A 22090-nucleotide genomic window follows, 5' to 3' on the forward strand; every position below is an offset into this window, starting at 1 on the left:
GAGTGTTCCGGCCGGCCAATCTCGCCGGGATAATTACGGAGCAGGCCATCCGTCCCAATGGGTTAATCAGCCGGCTCCTAGGTCTTTGCAGCTGTCTTTCGGGGCTTGGTCAACCGCTTGGCTCCAAATTAACGGAACCGGCCGTCTTCCTCTCCTTTGGCAAGTTTGCAAAAGTTGCCGCCTTCCAAAGTTAACCAATTTAGTGCCATTAACCATAAATTGCTGAACTGCTTAGCCGGAACGGGGTTAATCGAGGAGAGTCTAAAAATTACGTCAACTGTGTGAAGTGTGGACCGACTGCGAGCCAAAGGGGTAATGCAACATTCGAAGTCCCAATTTGGTTGCATGCAACAATGGATAGAGTCTTAAATTATCTTATATCTCAAACTATGTACATATGTACTGCAAAACAGACCAGAAATGCAGTTTTCGATTGCTCCTATTTATTTTCTATCTGCACCGGATTAAAGTCGTACTCCTTCTTGTGCCTTCCACAGCCCAGGAATCATTCGTAAAATGGAAATTCTAAAGACTTCGTTCGAATTGTATTTATTGTGTGTCCAGCGAAGAGAGTCAAAATATTTTGAAAAGCCTGCACACAATAATATTTCAGTGGGGCTTTTGCGGCACTCGGAAAACAACTTTCTGAAAACGGGAGCTGGGAGCTGGGAGCCGGGTGGTTGGGTGGGGTATTCCCACTGGGCTCCACTGGTGGATAGAAGTGGCGGAGCCTGCGGCGATACAATCAAATACCCGACCATTCTTGAAAACACACTGGCGGAAGAATGGAAACACAGCTGCACCAGGAGCAGAGTTTCCAATCGGGTGCAGACTCTTTGTTTACAAGAACAGCAATCGGATTTGTTTGCCCACGCGGACCGACGTGTTCCGTCTGAAATTGGACAAATACGTGGAAAATGAGACGGCGGGCTGTCTTTCCGTATTTCGATGGGGTCCTAGAAATTACTATGAATAAGTAATGACGGATGCGAACAACAGGTGGCCACGAAGCCACAAGGTCCCGCCAGAGAAAGGGAATCCGAGTCCAGCCACATTGCCAGCTCAATTGTAATGTAAAACAAAACGCTCGCATCCTGCGCTTTTCCATTTCCCGCGTTTTCCTCCCACCAGCCATTCTCATCATACGGTCCGCCAGTTTAAAACTCAATAAAAGCTGCAGTATGAAAGATTACTTAATGAAATTAAGTGCGAAAAGTGCGAGAAACGGGGGTGGTGGCGCCACGGAGAAAAGCGGAAAAGGCGCACTTCTCCACTCGAAGGAAAGTGGAAGGCGTCGAGTGGCGTGGAAAACTTAAAATGAAAGCGCCAGGGCGGCAGTAAATAATAATAAAGGCATGACTTATTGGAGATGCCAGTGGCAAGGGATCAGGAACAGGAACAGTAACAGGACGCGGCTGCTCCTGCTCCTGTTCACGAATCCCTGCCCACGCCTCGGCTCAACGTAATTCCCATTATCGGCTTAGCAGGTTGTGCCGCCAAGTGGATTTTTATTGCGAAGTCCAGCGAACTCAAGGAGCACACAGCGATGAAATATAATCTAACTCAACGTTTGGAGTGTAAATCCTTAATCCTTGTGCACTTGGTGCCAATTCTCGAGGATACATCTCGAAAACTAGTACCGGACAGGACTCCCATTTTCCCGCAGTGTCTGACACTAAGCGGATGAATAGGCCGCTTAAAGCTGCTTCACTTTCGAGCTCACAGGTGATTACCACTATTAACGCAAGTACGCTTTGTTGTTCGAATGAGTGCTTGATATGACCAGCTTGGACCGAATAGTGTGAAGTGTTTAGGGCAGGGAGAGCACACCCATGTGTAAGTGGTCACTGGCCATATCAACGCATTGGGGAATCTGTTTAATTGCAACAACAAGATATACAACCAACATTAGTGTGCTTTGTTCGTGTGTTAAAATTTCGTGTTCGTGTGAAAAAGTTGAATCATTCCTGGAAAACCTTGGCGGTATTGACTTGGGACTTGTTAACCGTGGATTCGATATAGTTTGGCGGGGACTCCTCCGATTCGGGCGGCAACAGGGCCTTCGGGTGCAACTTGAAGCCATAGAGACTGCAAGTGCAAGCGCTTTGTGTAGAAAAGAACCAGGATTATATTCGGAGAATTACTCACCGGGGGACGTACTTCTCCACGGGCGGATGGGGCCTCAAGCTCGGCATCTGCATGAAAAACATGTGCGGGAAGCTGGTCCCGAACATGGCTCCGTCCAGCATTCCACTCATGGATCGCGGCTCGAAGACGTCGTAGCAGCTAGGGCAGTACAGCTTCACATGATCCTGGCTCCACACGTCGGTGAGGCCCACTGGCAGGCATTTCTGCCCCTTACAAAAGACCCTCGGGCACAAACCGAAGTCCTCCCTCTCGTACTTTAAGCGCATAGCTTCCAAACCGCGCGGCGACACGATGTATCTGGCGTGGATCATGCCATAAAGCTTCTCCTCGTCGTCGCAGTCGCAGTCCTCGCTGTCGAACTCTGAATCCAAGACCACGTTCAGTGTCTGGCTGCAGTACTCCAGACCCGTCAGATTGAACTTGTCCGCGATAAAATCAGTAGGCACGCGGCAGAGGAACTCGTTTCCCATGATTCCAAGGAACCAACTGATCCAACTGCCATCTGATATCTCGTTGGTATTGCTTAAAGTTTTTTGCTGTGATTTGCTATGTTTTTTATAGGGAAAACCTAGTTACTTACGGAGACGACATGTTGCTAGTTCACTTGAATTAAATATAATGAAAAAGTGCAGTGCGAAATGACAAGGCCTACTATTTCATAATGACAGTTCAACAATCGATATGTCAGGGCTTCGACAGGGCAGTAGGGTTCCCACCCTTAATCGCCCGAGGACTTGATGCCCTTCACAGCTAGAAGCCTGGCTTTCTTGGAAACCGAGGCCGCAAAACGCGTCTGTAATGACCAGAACGTAGTCCTGATGCTCCAGATGCTCCAGATGCTCCAGATGCTCCAGCTGCTCAAGGGAAACGGAGGGTGCGGTGCTCCACTACTGACAGCAATGATGCAGCCCTGATTAACCCTTCAGGCAGGGAAAACCCTAATAACAGCATACACCTTAACCTCTGAAACCCACTTTCGGTTGAAGCACTTGATTTCAGGAGATGAGCGGAACTCTACTTTGAACGGCCAATATGACAGCCTGGGGAACCTAGTGTAGGTGGAGCAGGAAATCGCAAATGGAACTCACGGCGAAAAAATCAACAGTACTCCTGCAATGGGAAAATACCTGCTTTAATGTAGAGATGCCTTCAGAAAACAATGTTCATCGCATCAGGATCAAGGGTATTCCTTCGCACCTAGGAATTTATTAACCCAATCAAGGGGAACCATTTCGATTTACAAACATTTTCTGCATGTGTGCGCGCGCTTTCTTATTTTTCCTCTACAAATTCAATTCGCATTTTCACTTAAAACTTTTTAACTTGGTTGGCCTGAAAGGAGCGTACGCATCTCCGCCGGAGAGGGATATAAAGTAAACAAATACGCCCTGGAGACAAATTAAGTGATTTGCCCGCTTTACACATTTTTCCTGCTGATTACTTTTCCCCATCTCCCCGGCCGAAATTGAATTGCCCAGAAAAAGAGAGCACGACCGGTTATCAACTTTTGATTGGTCATGAAAATGGCCGGGGGCCACGGCGGCCAGGGTGGACCAGGGTGGCTAGCCAGAACTAGGGAGCACGGGGTCGACGACTGGCCTCCGCCTCGGCTTCGATTTCCCTGCGAACGGTGCGCTCCAGATCGGCCAGGACCTGGTGATCAATCATACGCAGTGGCTGGCGGTACTTGAGCACCGCCACCTCCATTTGGGTGTGGTTCAGCGAGGACACGCTGACCAGGGTGCGGACTATGTGCTTGACAGCCGCGGCCTCGTCGGCGATGGTCAGAATCTCGTCCGCGTGCTTCTCCATGTAATCGCGGACCGGCTGGCTTGAGCGGCCGGTGGTGTTGGCCCTCCACTCGTAGAAGATGCCTGAGGGATCCGTTTGGAACAGGTGCGGAGTGCCATCCTCGTCGAAGCCGCCAACCAGGCAGGACAATCCAAATGGACGCCTCCCATTGCTCTGCGTGTAGTTCTGCTTCAGCTGGGCTATGTATCTGCATGGGAAGCGGAAAGGACACAAAAGGCAAATCCAAATTAGCCTAAGGGGCTGCACTGAGAGAACAGATCCTAACTTTTTCGAAAGGGCAGCAAAAAGTATGCAAGAGTATTTTGTGGGTCGCAACTCAGCTCTCTCATTGCATACTTTTCCCTGTGTAGTAGGCAGTGCTCTTCCTCACCGGGTTATGTACTCCACGGTCGTGGGCTTCTCGAAATTCAGGCGATGGCTCTGAGCCTCCATTTGGGCGCGGCTTACCAGGATCCGCGCGTCCGCGGTGAGACCCGAAAAAGTCATCACCACGTGGTCGTCGAGCATGCAAATCTTGCGCACCATGCGCTCCTCCTGCAGGTCGCCCACGGAACGCTTCTCCACGCCGAGCACAATGGCGTTGTTGGTGCGCAGACCCACCTTTAGTGGGTATTTGGAGGATTAACTAATAGGCAAATCCGGATGGCCGCCAGGACCAGGGCAGGACTTACCACAGTGGAACCCCTTCGGACGGCCTCCTGGGCGTACTCCACCTGCAGCAGGTGGCCATCGGGTGAGTAAATGGTCACCGCGCGATCGTATCGCTGAGCCATTGAAGTGGGGCTAATTATTTAAAATACTGTGGAGTGTACTTTGTGTATAAGATCGAGATTTTAGGATCTGTTTAGGATCTAAACGCCTGCTAGGTGCGTACTGGAAATCCACTTTTAACCAATTTTGTGAAAACATAATTACCCTTTTGCTGACATATTGTTTTAATAGCTTTTTTTCCACAATTCGCTTATCATAAAATGTAATTTTTACTAGGTTTTAATATATTTTCTATTAGTGTCCTCTCAAACAGTTATGCAATTAAATCATTTTCCATTAATGAGGTAATCTGCTTCAAAGGCAAATCTACATAATCGAATCCAAAGGCGAATTAACAATTATCGTGTTAATCGGATTATCGTTGTCACAACGAAATGGGGCAATTACATTAAAACTGTTTCAGCCGCATTTTGCGAATATTTCAATTTGTCCGCCAGTTCGATTTTCCAGCAGGACCCTGCTTGAGGAGGTCCTGTGTCCTTGGCATCTGCTCCCCGCCCGAAATGCTGACAACAAAATCGCAAAGTGCAACAAAAGCGCAAATCTCTGGCAAATGTAATCGTAATCGAAACAGCTTCATTTTGCTAATGTGCCCGGCCAACCAGCGAAGAAGGACTCCGCCGGAGAGTCGTCCTTTTGCGACTCTCCGGAGCGCGGAGCGCGGAGCACGGAGTCCTGCGTCCTGATGCGGTGCTTAGTATGCCGGCAGCGCGCAGGTTGGCATAAATTTATATTTAACATTTTATGACAGCCGTGCGCCGGCGGTGGAGGAGGAGGAGGTCCTTTAGGTGTGGCGCATACTCACCAGGATTAGGCACGTGCCGGCCGAATATGGCCAATTCCCAAAAACAAACGTTGCCAAAAGTGCCGCTGCCGAATAAATAAATTAGGCAGAACTGCAAACAAACGACCAGCAAATAGAATCACAAAAATGCAATTATTTTACCAATTTACACACGTTGTCGCCCATGCAAAGGTTCGCAGCTCGGAAATATGTTTTATGCATTGATGGCCACGCGTTTTGTTTAAAATGTTATTACCCTCGCCGCGGGCCAAGCGCTAAATGAATTAATAAAGCCATTTATCAAAATTGACAATCAAAATGCATTAGCGGCGCCGAGCGCGAAAACATTCACAATCCGTGTTTTCCAAAGTTACGAGTTAGCTTGAATAGTTAAACATTTTTGAGAACTATGGCTATTGAGGATTATTCATTAACTTTTCAAGTATATCGCTTGAGCGATATACCTCTCTTTCAACAATAAAAACAGGAAGATCTCTTTGTTTTTACGATAGAGCGACATAAATTCAGTTTTTTCAATAACTAAATACACACTTTTAATGTGCAAAGTCGCCCCATTAGTGGTTAAGCCCTTGTTCAACTTGTTAATTAAATAAGAATTTTCGATGCTAAGACCATGGCTTCATTAGCACTCAGGAATGTTTTGGCCCCGGGCAATGTGCGTAAATTAAGTATACGCCGTGTTTTCGGTGCGTGCCCCTGCCGCTTGGCACTTGATTAAGCACTTTTGCCCCATAAATAGTGAGCATCGCCAATCGAAGGGGAATTGCCCCTGAGACAATCGAGCAGTGGAGTGGGTTTCCGTTTCGGGGGCTGGGATGGGGATTGAGCCGAGCCATGAGCGGAAAGGCGGAAAAGCGGGAAAGCAGACGAGACAGCCACATAAAAGCGGGCAACAACATGTGCTCAAAACAGCAAGAAGTTTGGCGGGCAAAGCCGAGGGAACTTGCCACGATTTGTTTGCTCCCAGCTTAATTTGTAGCGTCAAATGGTGTTGATTGTTGTTTTTCTTGCCTCTAACCCAGCGGCAGCCAGGACTCAGCACCCAAACCCCAAAACCCACTTAAACCCCCGTCGCCGTCCAAACTAAAGACCCAATAAAAGTTAAGGACGCTGTTGCGGATAAACAAGGTTTGGAGCACAGTTTCAAGTGCTTCCATTGTTCTCGAGCGCTCCCACCACCACTCCGATGTGTGGAAATTAATGACGAGCGATTTGAACACGACGGGATTGGCATTGGGATAGGGATTGGGATTGGGAGTGGAACTGGCAATGGAGATGGGAATGGGAATGCGATCGAGATGGAATGGGTCGGTGGAAATGTGTTTACATGGTGAAAATGTTGGCAGTCCTCGAACGCCTGTGGCATGTGGCATGCGAAAAAAGCATATTTCAGCAAGTTGACAATTAATCATTGTACAAATAAATATACAAAATATATGATTTTCATTGCTGTTCCTGGGCTCGCAACAAGGCGAATTCCTTCAACAGTTCATTGCTGTCTTTATTATTTTCCTATCTTATCCATTTAGTGGTGAAATATTGATATAAAATTAGGAATTACATGCATCCCTCTATTAAAGAGCGTTCTTATTAGAAAAGGTACTTCAATAGCTTTAAACTGGCTTTAGGAGCTGCCAAGTTCTTTGTATATGTTTCTGCCGCCCCTCCAATCTCGGCCATTTAATCAGCTTGTATTTGTATCCATCGCCCCTCCCAACTGTCGACGAACGTGTGTATTTGTTTGGTTGGCCGGGACAAGCTGACGATGGCAAAATGCAAATGACCTTTGACCATTGCCGGCAGACTGCTTCCGAGTCGGGAAACTAGAGGCTCCTGGTTGCCACGGCTGGGTCTGTGTCTCAATATTACGTATACGTAGCGTTGCGAGTGTCTCAGCTAAGTAAACACGGCGCGGGGTGTTTTGAGCGGGGTGCTCAGACATTCACCTGAGCCCTTTTTAATAAACCTAGCAATGCACACGCCATTGTTGACATAGTCCTTCCTGGGAATCCTGCGCGACCTGCTGCTGCTGCTGCTGCTGCTGCTCATCCCCTGCTGCTTCTGCTTATGGAAATGTAGATGTTGTGAGTGCCTGGCCCCAAAGTGCCCTTTTGCGTCAACGAACTTTGGCCTGGTGCACGGCATCCGCCACTCAGGTCTCGGCTATCAGGTCGTTTGCTCCAGCCTGCGATAATATCCCCATCTTCTCTTTGACCAAAGACGATTCTGCCGAAATTTGAAAGATTCGCCAGATTATTAGGCAACCAAATCTTAATTGAGCCGTATTAACCGATTAGTGTGGTGGTCTTCGGTGTGTTTTATCCTATAGTTTCCGGATATCCCCCGGATGTAGCTCAAAGTGCAGAGCATCTCGAAGAGCACTTACCTCTTGAGGGACAATCGCTTATCCACAGCGCTCCGTTTAATTAGAAACAAGATTTTGCCGTGCTGCGAAGGACGTGGGTTGGTTTAGGACGGGCAATAATGCAATTTAGAAGTTTGAACCCGCCCGCTGCCAATTGCAATTCCATTTCCAAGAGTTTCGAGTTCCGAGTTCCTCCCACGCAACCGCGAATAAAGTGCAACCAATTGCAGCAAAGTGCAACTGCAGCTCCATCAGTCAGAGGAGCGGCCCCCGATTTCCCGCTTTCCCGCCTTTCCGCATTTGCCGACTTACTGAAAGCCAAATGGCGACAAATGCCGCGCGAATTAAGGAGACGGGGGAGGGTGGGAAGGTATTGATGGGAAATCGAGAAAAGTGCAGCACGCGAAGGAAAATGGAAATGGAAGAGAGTCGAGTGGAGTGGAGTGGGCTTCCACTAATGGTCAGCGAGCTGGAGGAGAGCGCGAGTGCTTCAGCTGTCGCGCACTTTCGTCTTATTAAAGTTGCAAGTCGTTCAATTTTTCAGTTCCGAGGGGATTGAACTGACACCACGCCCATCTATCATATCGCACTGGGCGGAATCAATCTGCGATACTGTATCAAACGTCACATAGAACTCGCAATCGCAGCGAAAGTATCGAGTTTCGGTGATATATTGCGATGCCCACAGATAGCACAGATCGGAAACAAAACCCAACGTGCAGCTAATTTATGCAGTCTTCCTGCCTTCCTGGATTCCTGGAGGCAAGTTCAGGTGGCGGGAGGTGCACAAACAAAGCCAAGTCCCGAAAAACTACCCAGACACCTTTAACGAACCCGTCGAATGAGCAGGAGGGGGAGCGACTCGGAAATAAACAAGCCAATTGGAACGGCTCCAAATCAATGCTCCACCACATATATCCTGGCAGTCGCAGGAGGAAAGGAAGGACCTGTCGATTTCTTCGGGCTTATGGAGTTTCCTGCTGCAACTGCACCACGACACGCGACCCCATGGATATAAACATTTCACAGTGTGGCGACATATCTGAGATATTTTTATGGCCACCGTGTGGGCCACGCTTCCTTTTGGCCGGGCTAAAAATACACGGAAGCGCGCGAGAGATGGTCTGTAGAGCGCTCTTATCTGTGTATAATCCACTTTATATGTTCACACCACCACCCAAATTGAAAATAAACACAAATTCGGGTTACGAGGGAACCCAAAATCCAGTTGCGGATTACCATTTATTGGGAATTAAAGCTGGCATTTATAGAACGTGCTTCAGCAAAAACTCACGCTGGCCATTCGGAATTATTAGTTACATTCGATACGCTGCTTTTTTCTGCTGTTCAGCGGATAAAATAAACTTAAAACCCGCCATGAAAACATTTAAGAGGTTTCCGACCATAAAAGTACGCTTCCCTGGTGCTCACTTGGCCGAAAGTTGTTGCCCCATCAGCAGGTCTCTCCCTTTTCCATCAAAGTCAAAAAATGTGTCTTTGGTATACAACACGAGCTTATGTCCCACAATAAACACAATAAACAATTAGCGTCCAAATTTTAAAGTAAAGTTATGCAGCGACTAGCTTCAGTTAAGTCAAGAAACATACGGCCATCTATTTCCGCGTTGCACGCAGAGAAGCCCCACAATGTGGCCAAGACTACTCCAGCTTTTTCTAATCTATCAGATCATAAGTTTCCCGAGAAGACAGCGGAGAAATCGGAACCGAAGCCGAAAGCGAAGTCAACTCCAAATCAAAGTGCAGGACTAGCGAGTGCTAGGTCACAACTGGTGAGAAAGTCCAGTGTGGGTGCTACTCCCAAGCCAGGATCCCCGCCAGGCTCCGGAGCCACTAGGAACACTGCCTCCAGCAGGACCCAGCACTTCTGCATTCCCGTGCGGAGCTGTTATACTGTGACCAGCCGCACTCGCCGCTCCTCCGAGCACGCGGCCTTCCTGTACCATCTGTCCCACTTGGAGCAGACCGGATTCGGCAAGAGTGCGGTGGATCCCATGAAGTCCGTGCCGGCGGCGGAGCTGCAACTGCTGCAGAGTGGCCAAAGGACCACCTACCTGGAGCGGCGGTACGAGCGCAGCCCGGACGACAAGTACAACTATCCGGAGGCCACCAGCTGGCGATATGGGTGGTTCCACCGCGAGTCGGATCTCCTGCAGAAGCGCGTGCCCAGGCGAGATTAGAACAGCGTTTCGTCCTGTCCTGTCCAATTTCAATGTAATGCTTCTCTCCATGGAGGCCTCTAAAATATTCGGATTAGAATGCGAACCTCTTGCTTTTCAATAAAATGTATATTAATAAAAAATTTACAATAGTGCTTAGTTATATCCCAACTGGATATTCGGCGTTCCTGCTAAAACTAATAAAAGGTAAAAGGGAAGGGCCAGTTAAGGTCGGAATAATTCAGTTGGGCTTGATTTGGCCCAAGGGCGATATTAAAACTTTATTAAATGAAAAAATGTCCAAACGTGGCAGGGCGAAATAACTCTATCAAATATGGTTGCGTGCAATCCATCCGCCATCTGCATCTGGTGTGCACCAGCGCCTCGACGAGCTCATCACGGGCTATAGCCCGCCACCCGATGTGTGGAGCAGATGCCAAGAGCCAAGAGCTCCACTGACAGCGCCACTTTCCGACAGGCCGACCTCCGTTGTTTCGGCGCTTTCGAAAGTGCAGCAGTTTTCAAGTTGGGCGGAAAATGAAATCCAGCAAGGACAATTGCATTAGTCTGCTGCTCGCATGGCGTACAACGGGGCGTATGCTTGTTGTCTGGCATTCAAAGTGGGCCAAAGTTGGGCAACTTCTCGCTGCGGAACTCGTTGCGGCCGCCTCTCTTTTGATTGACTCATGAAAGTCGGCAACTTTTTAATTGTTTTGTAACATTTCTTCAAATAATTTTGCCATTTTTCCGCCGACCCGCCACTGGAATGAGCATTCTCCGGGCGTTGGCTCTAAAACTTATTAACTTCGTTCCATGGCGCAATGCTTTAAGTTCACCCGGTCCGCTTGTCCTGTGTCCTCTGTCCTCTGTCGCTGATTGTCTGCACTTCAGACCATTCATGGCAGATTTCGAGTTTCATTGTTGCATCCGAAGCACTTTGAGCTGCGCAAACTTTCGCCAGGACCAAGACGCTCTGCCAACTTTCCCGTCCTGCCCATCCAGCATATTCCGACCAGCGACGGACCCCTCCGGATCACCGGCTCCCCGGATTCTCTGGTCTGTCTGCGGTTCCTGGTTGTTGGGTTGTTCGGTGGTTGGGTGGTTGGATGGTTGGCTGGCTGGATGGTCGGGCTTGCCTGATTGCAAACAACAGTTCCCTCCCAGCGGAACTGAAGTTTATTATTATTTGGCTTGTTTCGCGTTTTGGCGGTTTTATTTACCTTTAAATAAATTCCCGCTGTATTCTTTTCCAGCGCTCTGCGTCTATTTGTTTTCGATTTCGCTGCTGGTCGGAAGTTTCGCATGTTTACGCACAAGCTGGGATTGATTAATGCTGGGGCATACACAAGTTGCTAATCCTACACAGGGCCATATTTAATTTATTTGGCCGAAAAGAGGCCAACATAGCTGGCAGCCGAATGCTTTACGAGTACCACACTTTCTTGGCCCTCGCTGAATATGATGGGAATTTATGGGTCAGCGGGCAGGCAAAGATAGAAATTTTGGAACATTTTGTGGTAATTTTTATTACTTCAATAGCCCAGGATATGATGCTGAACATGCACTGCTCCCCCCGCCCGCTCCCCGTCGGCCAAAACTAACTTGGCCGTAAAAGTTTGGGTTCTGCGGTTGTCGATTCCGAATCACTGCCGGCCAGTTGGCAAGTCCGGGTTTTTGGGAGCGGTTGTGGAGCACCAACCCGCCCCCGAGGCAATAAACAATGCAAAAATATAATTCTGAGCAATCAATGCGGTTCGTAAAAGCAATTGTTCGGTCGGAGTCAGTTATTTAAAGTCCCGAATGGCCATTCAGCAGTAGTTTCTAGGAAATTGGTGATAGAGCCGTTTAGAACTTGTGCATCGGCATTCAAGGCGATTTCACAGATAATAGGGCACTTGCCGACTCGTTTTCCCGTAATTACAGTTCGTCTTTTGTTTTTATACTAACTTTTATTGCGAAACACTTTTACAAATTCTGTTTGCTAAGTCAAGCCCACACATTATTGTTTAGATCTATCACGTGGTTTCAATTATTCTCCAATGTCTGGCCACCATTCGGTGTTACCTGAAAACCGGTCGGGCTTGATGGACATACGTACATATTAATAGATGGATGATATAAGTCGTAAATTAACAATTCGCCTAATGACAATCACAATCGCTTCGCAAATTTGGGCCAAATAAAAAGGAGCTACAAACGAATTGTTTCGAAATGGGCTTTATGTAAAACTAGGTCGTTGGAAATCAAGATATATGTGTAAAGTGTACATTCTTATGTATTTCTAGTAGTTTCTGATTTGTGCCTTACTTAGAGAAGATACCGTACTACAGCCATGCGTTAAGTATAGCGAACTCTCCTCATCCTGCTACGTTTATGTTAAATGGTAACAGTTAATTCATTGCATAGTCGGAACAATATGGGACACACGAGCAGCACCGCCACCCCCCGCCCTACTCCAACACATCACTTCGGCTTAGGTTCACGCTTAGGAGTTGTCTCAGCCGCTCCCTTCTTCGACTCCTCGGCCGGTCAGAGCAGCTTCTTGGCCGTAATCGTCGTGGACAGGGTCGATGCCGTGGCCGTTGCTTTTTTGGACGTCGGTGGTTGCGATGGTGTTTGTATCGTGGGGGGCAGACCAATGTCTGTGGAGGGCAGGATCTTTTCCATTTGACGCTCGGCCGCCTCTCGGAGCGCTGATTCCGTCGTTGATCCGCTGGCAATTCCGCTACTGCCACTGCTGGGGCCACCACCTGACAGTCCGACTGGACCGGACCCTGTAGAAGCCTTTGTGGGGGATTTGGGGTCTGATTTGGAGTCCTTCGCTAAATCGTCCAGGTCCTTTGCGTTATCCTTCAATGTTTTGGCCGTATCCTTGAATGCGGGCTAAAGAAACTGAATTGTTAGAAGCCTGACCACTGTATGTCGAAACCAAAGACTTACCTCTGCTTTCAGCTCCTTGGCTTTATCGGGCACAGTCTCCTCCTTATCACGCATCTCGTTGGCAATATCCTGAATCTCCTTGGCGGAATCGTGAATATCATTAACAAGCTTGGACAAGTCCTTATCCGCTTTGTCCACCTCAGACTTCAGTTTCTCAGCCTCTTTCATGCTCTTAGCAATGGCCTTCTCAATCTTCTGCTCTGCCTGCAGTACTTGCTCCTTGTCAAGCAGACTGATGAGTTCCTCAATGGCCTTGTCGCTCAGCTTGATGTTATCGCGGCCAATGGATTCCAACACCTGTAGGGAACACCAAACCAGTTGAGTGTATGCTCAGCCTAATGAACATGCCATTATTACCTTGCGAATATCGTTGACGGTCACCACGCCATCCTTGTCGGCATCAAACTTCTCCAGTACAGCTTCGATGTGCTTAAGTCGTGCCTCATCGCTGGTTTCCTTCAGCACCTTGATGTTATTCATTAGATCGTCGATGTGCACGATCTCCTCGTGTCGTCGCCGGGACGCCAGCTTGGAAAGTAGCTCGGTGAACTCCTCCAGCTGCTTCTTGTCGATATTCGTGGCCTCGCGGTCGATGCTCTGCACCGCCTTAGTGATCTCGTTCACCGAAATCACACCGTCTTTGTCCGCGTCGAGTTTGACCAACAGATCCCCGACAACCTTGAATCGCTCTTCATCGGATGCCTCCTTCATTCGCCGGATGGTGGCGACCAGCTCGTCAATGTGCACCATTTGCTGTGGTTCCACCGTGGGACTAGACGGCGCGTAATCAGTGGATTCCGCCTGCTTGATTTGATGCTGTCTGACCTCTAGGTCGTTAAGCACATTATCGAGTTGGGAGATCATCTTGTTGACCCGATTGTAGAGCAACTTGGCCGCGCGGCTTTCGCGCACAGGCTCCTTGACTACCTGTCGCACCTCGCGTAGCTCCTCCACATCCTCCTTATAGTCGGCCAATTCTTCCTTGAGTTCCTTGATTGTTTCCTTTTCCACTACGAGCTGTTTATCAGATGAGAGTGTCTTCAGAGCCTCAGACAGCAGCTGTACATCGGTAGAGGAAATGCCCTTGTCCGTCTCGGATACCGAGGGCTGTTCCTTGTGATCCAGAAGATCCTGGGTGCCCGACAACTTCTCAGCAAACACATAAGGTGCGGGAATCTCCTCCTTGATGGCCGATCGTTTTGCGATGGTCTCTTCCCGCTCTTCCTCACGCTCTTCGCGAATCTTGCGCTCCTCTTCTTTGATGATTTCGATCTTCGTCTTGTTGTCCACCTTGCCCTCACTCTCCCCGATAGCGTGACGTGTATGGGCACCCACTGCATCTGGTAGCACACGTATCGTCTCCTTGAGCTTATCGGTGGTGATGCTGTCGTCGGAAATAAGCATGGTTCTTGACAGGAGCAACAGCGTTGGCGGTACCTGTTCGTTGAGCGAGAGATCTATCCACTCCTTAAGCTGAAAACGAAGACGCTCCTCCGTTAGGCCATATGCCCGCATTCCACGTGCCTTGCACGCCTGCTGCAGCTCCAGAAGGTCCAGCGAGTCGACTCCTTCGCGGGCAATAACCCGGTCATCGGTGGCCAAAGATCTCAGCTTCAGACGCAGCTGGAACCGCAGCAGCGTGGTGGTGCCAATTGTGTTCAGTTCAAGGACGCGACAAAGAGCCGCCAATTGCTCCCGAGACAGTGAATCTAAGGTGATCTCATCGTCGAATCGCTTGGCGAATTTGATGATTTCATCGTTGCTCACTGCTTCAGTGGGATTCCGGATTTTAGTGAAAAAGGCCTCGAACTGCTTGGCCTCTTCGCTGCTGTGTTCCTTGTGCTGGACGGGCATCTGATCTAGGGTCTGCTGCAAGAACTTGGCCACCTCCAGGCGGACGCCAAGTGACTGCCGGAGCTTCTCCTGCCGATCGGTCGAAGTCTGGAACGTGGAGGGCAGCATGCCGGGGAAGAATTTTATGAACAACGGCAGCAGCAGCTCCATGAAGGGCACGATGATGAACACCGAAAAGGGGATCAGACGGAACAGGTCCGAGGTGGTCCGCTGAAGCTGTTTGTTTTCGCGCCGCGTGAGCGTCTTGCCGTTGAGCACTCGCCAAAGGAGCTTCGAGCAAATGGCCACATCGATGAAGAGCAGCCGAAAGCCGTGGTAATAGTGCACCAGCTCATCCCAAATCCGTGTGCGGAGCGGCTTCTTTGGCTTCGCCACAGACTTGTCTGCGGTCTTGGCCAAAGACGTCGTTGAGGCAGTCGCCGACGTGGAGCCCGCGGTCGCACTATCGTTTTGACCCTTCTCCGAGGAGGCCGTGGCGGTAGCGGCACTGCTGGCAACTGCTGCGGCCTGGCCATTGGCCACCTCCTTCATGATCTCCTCCACCTTCTCTTTCTGCTGATTTTTCAGCTTCTTGACTGTTGCGTCGATCTTTGAGCTGGACGTCTCGAGCAAAGTCCGGCTCGTATGCAGATGCCTGAATCCATAGCCGGAGTAGTGGTATCCGTAGCTGGCATGTGGCTGAAACCTTCGGTAAGTGCCAAGCGATCTGCTTAGCTCCAGCACCGAGGTCGACGCAGATCTTCGCGGCCGTTCATCTTCTTTGGCGGGTTCATCTGTGACGTTCACCGAACTGCATGCGCAACAGTTCGATTTAAGAACTGTAAAAAATATTGAAAATTATGTTAAGTAAGATAAATAGTACGTAGTTAGTAAGATAAGGAGATCTATATTTAAGAACTGGAAAGTTCAAGTGATGTCTGTTTATCCGATTAAATTATAACAAAGAAATAAAACAATGTTATATTCTCACAAAAGATTCTTTCAGGTCAATAACCGTATTCCATACGATTTCCCGAACCGCTTTTCTTGTTTTAATGAAAATAAGAGCAGATGAAGAACCAGAGGAAAGTAAGGAAACAAAGAACGAACGAAATAACACTTAATGAGTTATTAATCAAAGCTACAAAAAATGAGAAAAATTTGTGGTTGATAAGCGCTTTGTCGCTTGATTATGTATTTTGTTGGGATTTTCAGTGGGCTTGATAGTTGATAATAGAAAGGCAAAGATTGCCGGCGACAGACCAGATAAATTAGCACCTGGAGTGGAGCTTACATAAATCCCAGAGCGAGAAACCGAAAATTCGCACCACCGGTGAGAATTCTCTACCTCTATAAATACATGCTTAGCAAACATTCAGACGGCCGCGTCGACTGCATTTGTTTACAGCGCACTTTTCCTTTTGTCTTCTCTTATTTGATTTTCCGATTCTTGGCAAACGCTCAAGGTAAATGATTTTGCAATTGAGTAGAAAGGGAGGGAACAAGAAGGGGAACTGCTGTGGAGAAGGTGAGGGTGATTCCGACCTATTTCGAGTGTCTATAATTATTTCAGTTGTGGGTACACAATACTATCTGCTCGGGACTATGACTGTACTTTCCCGCAGGTGCCTCTTAGTCTGGTCTTGCTGGTACCTGCCTTCGAGCCTCCTTCCTGGCAGGTGATTTCCCACGAAATCTAAATCTGTCGCATTGTGAGTCACCAGACTCAGGTCTATGAGAATAATCCCTTTTATAACCTAAACGAACCATTCGGCTTGTGGTGAAAGATGTTGAAGACAATGAAATTATATTATCAAAATTAAGCCATATGTATGGGCTGAAAGATAAGATTGGAAGTGGTCGCGATCCAAAGTCAACAAATCGTTGAAAACAATACGAGTAATTAAATTAGCAGCTAAGTTTCCGAAACACTGATACGTCAGTAGAGCTCCGAAACCGGTAAGAACTCTAGGAATGTATGATAAATTTGCTGTTTGCTCGAAAACAAATAAATTCGAAGCCCCCACTACAGAACTTCCAGCGCACGTCGCAGTTTCCAGCCAGTCAGCTGTTCCTTCCAGCGAAAGTGCAGTCATAACAAAATGCCCGCTAACGCACACGCGAGTGGAAAGTTTTCACGCGATTTCGCCTTCGCTTCCCTGCTTTGGCCAACTTACAGCGCTTGTAGACATTCTGGGCCAAGTGACTCGTCCGCAGGTTGCGTCCCTTGTGTCGCAGCAGGGCGTTCATGGCGGTGGCGGGTGGTGGTGCAGGGGGGCGTGGCTAGGCTCGGCCTCCAAACCGAATTCAAAGTATTTTCAAATGGAATTTTGAATTTCCGACAAACTGTCTGTGGATTGTGTATCTTTGGGTTCTCTGTCGCTCGACTTCTGATTGCTTTTGCCTTATTTCGCCTTTGTTTTTCTCAGATCTCGCATGTATCCGCCCTCGCGGTCCTTCTCTGTTCCTCTTTCGCTGGCGCAAGTAACGGGCTCCTTCCCACGATTCTCGTCTAATGGAAAGTAAATAGAAGGTGGGAATTCTGGTTAAGCCTACTGCCGATTTGGTTAAAAGTCAATACATTGATTAGATCCCAAATTCCTTTTCGGCTGCAAAACACACACACAGGAGGCACACACACACACGCACTCACGCACCGAGCTACGTCATCGACGCAATATCGCGCGATCTTGATTTGTTTTTGTTTTTGCCTCGCACACTCTATCACACCAAATTACACAACACAGCAACAAATTTCGAAGTATACTCGCATTTCGTGCGAGTGACAACCGGTTAAATCACGCCTATAATTTAGCCGCCGCTTACAGCGTGCCCTCAGTGGAGTTTATATGTAACCCATTTGTCATTCCTACCGTGCTAGTAAATAATAAGATCTAAACTAAACCGTCTGTTTTTTCACTTTTTTCACGTTTGACATCAGAGAGACCGTTCTGCGAGTGCCAAAAAATACCAAATGTTAATTGCCGTGTTAGGGGGACTCGTGTGCATCCATACCCATGTAATGTAACTTACGATGTAAAATAGTTGTGTAAAATACATTGACATTCTACTTGGATTTGCCGTGTATTTGAAGAAATGCATGAAATGAGGAATCAAATCGAAGCATCATACTAGCTTTTATTGCAAGGTTAAACTTATTTTGTATAGCTCAGCATTTCATAGCTCGTTCTTAACGAAAATAGACCATTAATGCACTTTCGATTGGCACCCAGCTCCAATTAAATCCTATGACATTCGATTAACCATTGTTCCAATAAACAATGCGTACTTTTCCGGCAGTTATACGACTTTTTCTTAATTACCCAAACCCTAAGAACTCGTTCAGGTTAAGTTGCAGTCTACTTGATTCCGCACTCCAGAGCAGACAACTCGAAAATGAGGCTGAGTTTGTATCTGATTGTAGCCATCGGCCTGGTAGACGCGCACTGCGTATCCCTAAGATACATTCTGAATGCTCTCGAGGAAGAGCTGCAATACAGAGCGATTCTCCTAGTGGAAAGTTCGAGTGAAAGTGAATCGTGCTGGGAGCACAGGTACCTTCAAGGAGCGGTGCCAATTCTGAACTTTAATTCGAATCAAAGTTTGTATCTGAAAGATGCGTTTAATACGAATATACTGGCACTAGTTTGCCTAAACGAAAACGTAGAGAGCACCATGCAGGCTCTCTACGAAAATCTCGAGGACATGCGCGACACGCCCACCATACTATTCCTTCTTTCGGATTCCGAAGTCCAGGATGTCTTTCTGGAGTGTCTGAGGAGCAAAATGCTGAATGTCTTGGCTTTCAAAGGATTGGACAGGGGGTTCGTCTACAGCTATCGTGCTTTCCCCACATTTCGAGTCATAGAGCGCGACGTTATGGACATCCTCCAGTACTTCGAGCACCAACTCGAAGATCTCGGTGGCCATACCCTGACTACTCTGCCCGACAACATTGTCCCGCGAACTGTGGTCTACAGGAGCCCGGATGGAAGTCGCCGGCTGGCTGGATATCTGTACCCCTTCATGCTGAACTATGTGAGCACCATCAACGCAACCCTCAAGATCCTCTGGCATCTGGTTCCCGAGGACGGCATGATCCATTTGGGTGAGGTAGTCAGGCTCTCGGAGATCCATGATGTGGATTTCCCACTGGGCATCCATGGCATTGAGCACGGGTCGACCAGCCAAAACGTTCCTTTGGAGATCTCCAGCTGGTTCCTCATGCTGCCCATGGAGCCCTCCCTTCCTCGGGCTCAATTTTTCATCATGTTGGGGTTTGAGAAGATAACGCCAGTGCTGCTGCTGCTCACAATCCTCCTGAGCACTGCCCATCGGATTGAGGTGGGCTTGCGTCCCAGCTGGCGCTGCTACGTCCTGGGTGACAGAGTCCTGCGAGGAGCACTAGCCCAGGCATTCTTCCTACCCAGAAGGCTCTCCGTTAAGCTCATGCTGGTTTACTCGCTGATCCTGCTGAATGGATTCACCTTCAGCAACTATGCCATCACCAGTCTGGAGACCTGGCTCGTGCATCCCCCCTCGGGACATCCAATCCACAGCTGGGAGCAAATGCGCACCTTGAACCTGAAAGTCCTTATTGTCCCCTCCGAGCTGGATTCCATGACCAAAGCCCTGGGCGAGGAATTCACGGAGAGCAACAGCGATCTCTTCGAACTCTCCAAATCGGGCAATTTCCAAGACAAGCGTTTGGCTATGGACCAATCCTACGCCTATCCTGTGACGTGCACCCTGTGGCCACTGCTGGAGCACGCCCAGATCCGCCTGCCGAAGCCAGAGTTCCGACGATCCCGGGAGATGGTGCTCATACCGCTGCTTATCATGGCCATGCCCTTGCCCAAGAACTCCATGTTCCACAAGTCACTGAGTCGGTACAGGGCACTCACCCACCAGAGCGGCTTGTACGAGTTTTGGTTCAAGCGGAGCTTCAACGAGTTGGTTGCCCTCCGGAAGATCCACTACAAGGTGAATGATGATCATCAGACGTATCGAGACTTCGAGTGGCAGGACTTTAGCTACGTGTGGCTGGGCTTCGTGGGCGGAACCATCGCTAGTTCCCTGGTCCTCCTCGCCGAGATTGGATACCACAGGCGGCAACTAAATTAGAATTAGCATTGAACTTGAGTAAATAAACACTATGACATTCTATTAGGCATTGCTCTGGGAATCCTAATTGGATAAATCCACTCATAAGTGCAGGCACTGGCCTGCCATTAAAATAAGTCACAACTCATTGTTATTGCTTTCCGGTGTAACTGAAGGATATGAGATCTAATCGCCGTAACCATTACCCTGTGGACAAAGCAGCGGAGTGGCAGTATGTATTAGCAGCTCGTTTCGGATAGTCGCCATAGGAATGCGACTCGCACTATTCTTCACTTTCGCCTGCCTGGCAGGAGCACATGATGGTTCCTTGGGAAACATGCTGAAATCTCTAGAGGATGAGCTGTGCTACAGGACTATTCTACTTTTAGAAGGTGATCCCAATGTCGAGTGCTGGCAGCAAAGCTACTTCCACGACAGGGTTCCTGTGCTAAGCTTCAAGGCAAATGAAAACGTCTACCTAAAAGATGGTTTCAATTCAAAGATACTGGCGCTGGTCTGCCTGAACAAAGGCGAAGAAGATACAATGAGGTCGCTGTACAGCTATCTGGAGAACATGCGAGATACGCCCACCATACTATTCGCATCCTCGGATAGCCACATACGTGATATCTTCCTGGAGTGCGTCACCGAGAGCATGCTGAATGTGCTGGCGTTCAATGACTCCAGTAGGGAGTTCGTTTACAGCTTCCAGGCATTCCCAACTCTTCGAGTTGTTAGGCGCAGGGTGAAGGAGGTGCGTCGGTACTTCGAGCCGCAGCTTGAGGACCTGGGGGGCTGTGTCCTGAAGGTTGTGCCCGATGGCGTCATGCCCAGAACTCTGGTGTACCAAGGCGAGGATGGAGAGCTGCAGATGGGCGGATACCTCAGCCAATTCATCCGCAACTATGTGAGCACCATTAACGCAAGTCTGCAGATCCGCTGGGACCTCTTCCCGGAGGACGGTGATTTCGATATGGACACCTTAACGGGAAGCAATCACGTCGACTTCCCATTGGGGCTGAACGTTCTGAGTTTCGAGACATTGCAAAAGAACGTCGCCATGGAGATATCCAGCTGGTTCCTCATGCTACCCATGGAGCCCAGCCTTCCTCGAGCTCGGTTCTTCATTAAGTTCGGCCTATCGCTTTACCTGATACCGCTGATAATACTCCTGGCCATCGTGCTACGTAACGCTCATCGCTTCGAAGCTGGCCTAACTCCTAGCTGGCGGTGCTGTTCAATGGGCAATACGGTGCTCCGGGGAGTCCTGGCACAGACGTTCGTCCTTCCGAAGAGGCTATCCCCCAAACTAATGTTTGTCTACTGGCTGCTCCTGGTGAGTGGCTTCTTTGTGAGCAACTACGTGCTTGTCTATCTCACAGCTTGGCTCATACAACCCCCGACAAGTGATCCAGTTACAGACTTCGAGAAAATGCGCTGCGCCAAGCTGAAGATCCTTATGGTCCCGACGGAAGTGGACTACCTGAAGTCCATGAGGGGAGCGGAGTATGTGGATGCGCACAGCGATGTGTTTCAGGCAGCCGACTCCATGGATTTCCAGACCCGGCGGATGTCCATGGATCTGCACTTCGCCTTCCCCGTGACGGGCACCTTGTGGCCCCTCTTAAGGCAGGCCCAAGTCAAACTGCACCGACCCATCTTCCGGCGCTCCAAGGAGTTGGTCTTTCTGCCCTTCATAATCATGAGTATGACCATGCAGAACAACTCAATTTTCCTCAGTTCCCTCAAGCGATATAGGTCGCGGACCAGTGAGGCCGGACTATATCTGTTTTGGTTCAAGAAAAGCTTTTCCGAGCTGGTGGCGATCCACAAGATCTCCTACAAGGAGGACTGGCTTTATGATTCCTATTCCGATCTGAAGTGGGAGGATTTTCTCTTTGCCTGGCTTGGCTTTCTTGGCGGAACTACCGTGAGTTGCCTGGCATTGCTGGCCGAGATTGGATACCACAGGTGGCTCTGGAAACGCACTCACCAATAAACTAATCGTGTAACTATATTCTGACAATCTTTGACTTACCAATAAATGGAAATTGCTATCTGGAATATATCCTGGTTTCCTGGTTCTCATTCCTGCCTCAATGTTTTAAATGGGTTTTCCCTCTTTGCAGTCCAATT

The 22090-nt window shown here is 48.7% G+C and overlaps 6 protein-coding genes across 6 annotated transcripts; 3 read left to right on the forward strand and 3 right to left on the reverse strand.

The window, feature by feature from the left end:
- Positions 1-1759: 1759 nt before the first annotated feature.
- Positions 1760-2800, reverse strand: LOC117138069 (suppressor-of-stellate-like protein). Its single transcript, XM_033299893.1, has 3 exons — positions 2729-2800; positions 2149-2670; positions 1760-2088 (listed from the first exon to the last, which is right to left on the reverse strand). Exons 1-3 carry the CDS (start codon positions 2737-2739, stop codon positions 1962-1964), a joined length of 660 nt encoding a protein of 219 aa, XP_033155784.1. The 5' UTR covers positions 2740-2800; the 3' UTR covers positions 1760-1961.
- Positions 2801-3320: 520 nt separating this feature from the next.
- On the reverse strand, positions 3321-4816 carry LOC117138068 (proteasome subunit alpha type-7-1B). The gene is made up of 3 exons (XM_033299892.1): positions 4632-4816; positions 4331-4560; positions 3321-4147 (listed from the first exon to the last, which is right to left on the reverse strand). The coding sequence occupies exons 1-3, from the start codon at positions 4731-4733 to the stop codon at positions 3721-3723; spliced, it is 759 nt and encodes a 252-aa protein (XP_033155783.1). The 5' UTR covers positions 4734-4816; the 3' UTR covers positions 3321-3720.
- Positions 4817-9371: 4555 nt separating this feature from the next.
- On the forward strand, positions 9372-10216 carry LOC117136053. The gene has a single exon (XM_033296697.1). It carries the CDS (start codon positions 9473-9475, stop codon positions 10097-10099), a length of 627 nt encoding a protein of 208 aa, XP_033152588.1. The 5' UTR covers positions 9372-9472; the 3' UTR covers positions 10100-10216.
- Positions 10217-12012: 1796 nt separating this feature from the next.
- On the reverse strand, positions 12013-17807 carry LOC117136052 (mitochondrial proton/calcium exchanger protein). The gene is made up of 5 exons (XM_033296696.1): positions 17725-17807; positions 17029-17363; positions 13376-15690; positions 13019-13315; positions 12013-12961 (listed from the first exon to the last, which is right to left on the reverse strand). Exons 2-5 carry the CDS (start codon positions 17099-17101, stop codon positions 12608-12610), a joined length of 3039 nt encoding a protein of 1012 aa, XP_033152587.1. The 5' UTR covers positions 17102-17363; positions 17725-17807; the 3' UTR covers positions 12013-12607.
- A 320-nt stretch (positions 17808-18127) lies between these two features.
- LOC117137954 lies at positions 18128-20017 on the forward strand. The gene has a single exon (XM_033299716.1). The coding sequence runs from the start codon at positions 18248-18250 to the stop codon at positions 19973-19975; it is 1728 nt and encodes a 575-aa protein (XP_033155607.1). The 5' UTR covers positions 18128-18247; the 3' UTR covers positions 19976-20017.
- Positions 20018-20291: 274 nt separating this feature from the next.
- Positions 20292-21953, forward strand: LOC117138641. The gene has a single exon (XM_033300856.1). It carries the CDS (start codon positions 20292-20294, stop codon positions 21951-21953), a length of 1662 nt encoding a protein of 553 aa, XP_033156747.1.
- The last annotated feature ends 137 nt before the right edge of the window (positions 21954-22090 follow it).

Source organism: Drosophila mauritiana, chromosome 2R (genome assembly GCF_004382145.1).
Source record: "Drosophila mauritiana strain mau12 chromosome 2R, ASM438214v1, whole genome shotgun sequence".
Taxonomy (NCBI): domain Eukaryota; kingdom Metazoa; phylum Arthropoda; class Insecta; order Diptera; family Drosophilidae; genus Drosophila; species Drosophila mauritiana.